We start from the raw sequence: 1741 nt of genomic DNA, 5'->3' as shown, positions 1-1741 counted from the left end.
AGAAGACTGCATATTGACTCCATGCAACTTTTGTTTCCCCTAAACACTGTTTACAACCAGATTTGGGCTGGATAAACACTCACAATAGTTCCTCAAGAACATCACAAAATGTCGTATAGTAGTTTCACCTTTGTTGTGAACTCAAATGCCAAGCCCTCCAAAGAACTAGCATAAGTTTTTCCCTCATCTCACCGTGGCAAATACTCAAGATTTGCAAAAGCCAACCCGGAAAGATCTATTTGATGGTAGATCATCTGGAAAAAGCTCCTCCTTGAGCAGAATCTGCCATTTCTTTAGACTAAAACAAATTCTGCCACCTCATTGGCTAGTTGTTGAGGACGAGGATTTATCAGCTGGGAGATCATCTGGGATTTATTTACTTTGCATTTTCCAGATGATCCTTCATGAGTAGAATTTTGCAGAGTAACTAGTATCAGACCAAACTGCACTATGAAAAATTGAGCATTTCTAGTCTTTTTTCAAATGCGCGACATATATAGCACAAGCACAGGCAGCAGAACTGAGAATTACGTACATGCTTTTATTTTCAGACCAGTAGCTATTACACAGTGCTATCTCGACCGCAACTACGAAACAAAGTGCACAGTTTCACACACACACACAACACGAAAGCGCTGTAATAACCCACTTGTGCCGACACGTACGTCCGGCGCGCCGAGGAACGGGGTCGCTCGCTCACGGAAACGGCGCGTGGCGCTTCATCTCGTGCGGCACGACGTCGACGGCGAAGCCCTTGTGGTGGCGGACCCAGTAGTCGGCCTGGCCGGGGCGCGGCTCGGCCGGCACCTCCACGTCGGCCCTGGCGGCCCTGAGCTCCTCCGTGGAGAAGCTGTACCTCTGGTCGCGCCTCCGCACCAGGTCCGGGCGCACGGCGCCGTCGCGCTCCCCCTGCGGCGACACCATGAGCGCGGGCGCGCCGAGCGGCAGGCGGTCGCCGCGGTCCACCTGCCAGGTGCACCAGAACTTGCCGAACGTGCCGGCCATGTGGTCCAGCTCCGGCTTGCCCAGCACGCTGGGCACCCACGGGTTGGCCCACAGCCCCGCCTTGACCTCGTGCGCGTGCGAGTGCCACAGCCTCTGCTCCTCCGCCGGCAGCGACTCGAAGATCTCCCTCGACACGATGTACTCCACGCCGATGAGGCGGGCGTGCTTGTCGTCGGAGTCGTAGACGGGGCACTGGAGGACGTCCTGGTTGAGGCGGGAGACGTAGTGGTGGGTCTCCACCTGCCGGTGCGGGTCGTGCGCGTACAGGGCGAACGTGCACACGTGCTGCTTCATCTGCTTCACCGGGCGCAGCGACTGCAGCGCCGCCGCGCCCTTGTCCAGCAGCATCGTCGACGTCGTCGTCGGCCTCCCCGGCGGCCCGCCGTCGCCTCCCGTCGAGGCCGGCGTCGGAACAGGCTTCTCGTCGCTGGACGCCATCGATGGATCGGGAGTCGGCTCGTTGGCCTGTACTGACTGCTGTGTGAGGAGTGCGCTTCGGGTGGGCTTTTAAGTCGTGGCGGCACTGGGACTTGGATGGGCTGCCGGGTGACACGTACGTGGTGACGAGGCTGGACGTGGCAGACGGCATGCAACGTAGGTGGCAGATGCGCTATGCGGCTGCGACTGGCTCGCATGGCGCCTGAGCATTCGAGGCTCGGAGTAATCTAGTAGTCTAGTACTCCCTCCGGTCTTTTTTACTTCGCATATAAAATTTGTCTGAAGTCAAATCTCATAA

At 57.3% G+C, this 1741-nt stretch overlaps 1 protein-coding gene across 1 annotated transcript; it reads right to left on the bottom strand.

Annotated features, from left to right (window-relative positions):
• Positions 1-495: 495 nt before the first annotated feature.
• Positions 496-1443, bottom strand: LOC119271853 (oil body-associated protein 2A-like). Its single transcript, XM_037553513.1, has one exon. The coding sequence runs from the start codon at positions 1441-1443 to the stop codon at positions 697-699; it is 747 nt and encodes a 248-aa protein (XP_037409410.1). The 3' UTR covers positions 496-696.
• Between the last annotated feature and the right edge of the window lie 298 nt (positions 1444-1741).

Source organism: Triticum dicoccoides, chromosome 3A, assembly GCF_002162155.2.
Source record: "Triticum dicoccoides isolate Atlit2015 ecotype Zavitan chromosome 3A, WEW_v2.0, whole genome shotgun sequence".
NCBI classification, from domain to species: domain Eukaryota; kingdom Viridiplantae; phylum Streptophyta; class Magnoliopsida; order Poales; family Poaceae; genus Triticum; species Triticum dicoccoides.
Note: the sequence above shows the minus strand (reverse complement) of the source record. Positions and strands in the feature narration are given on the sequence as shown.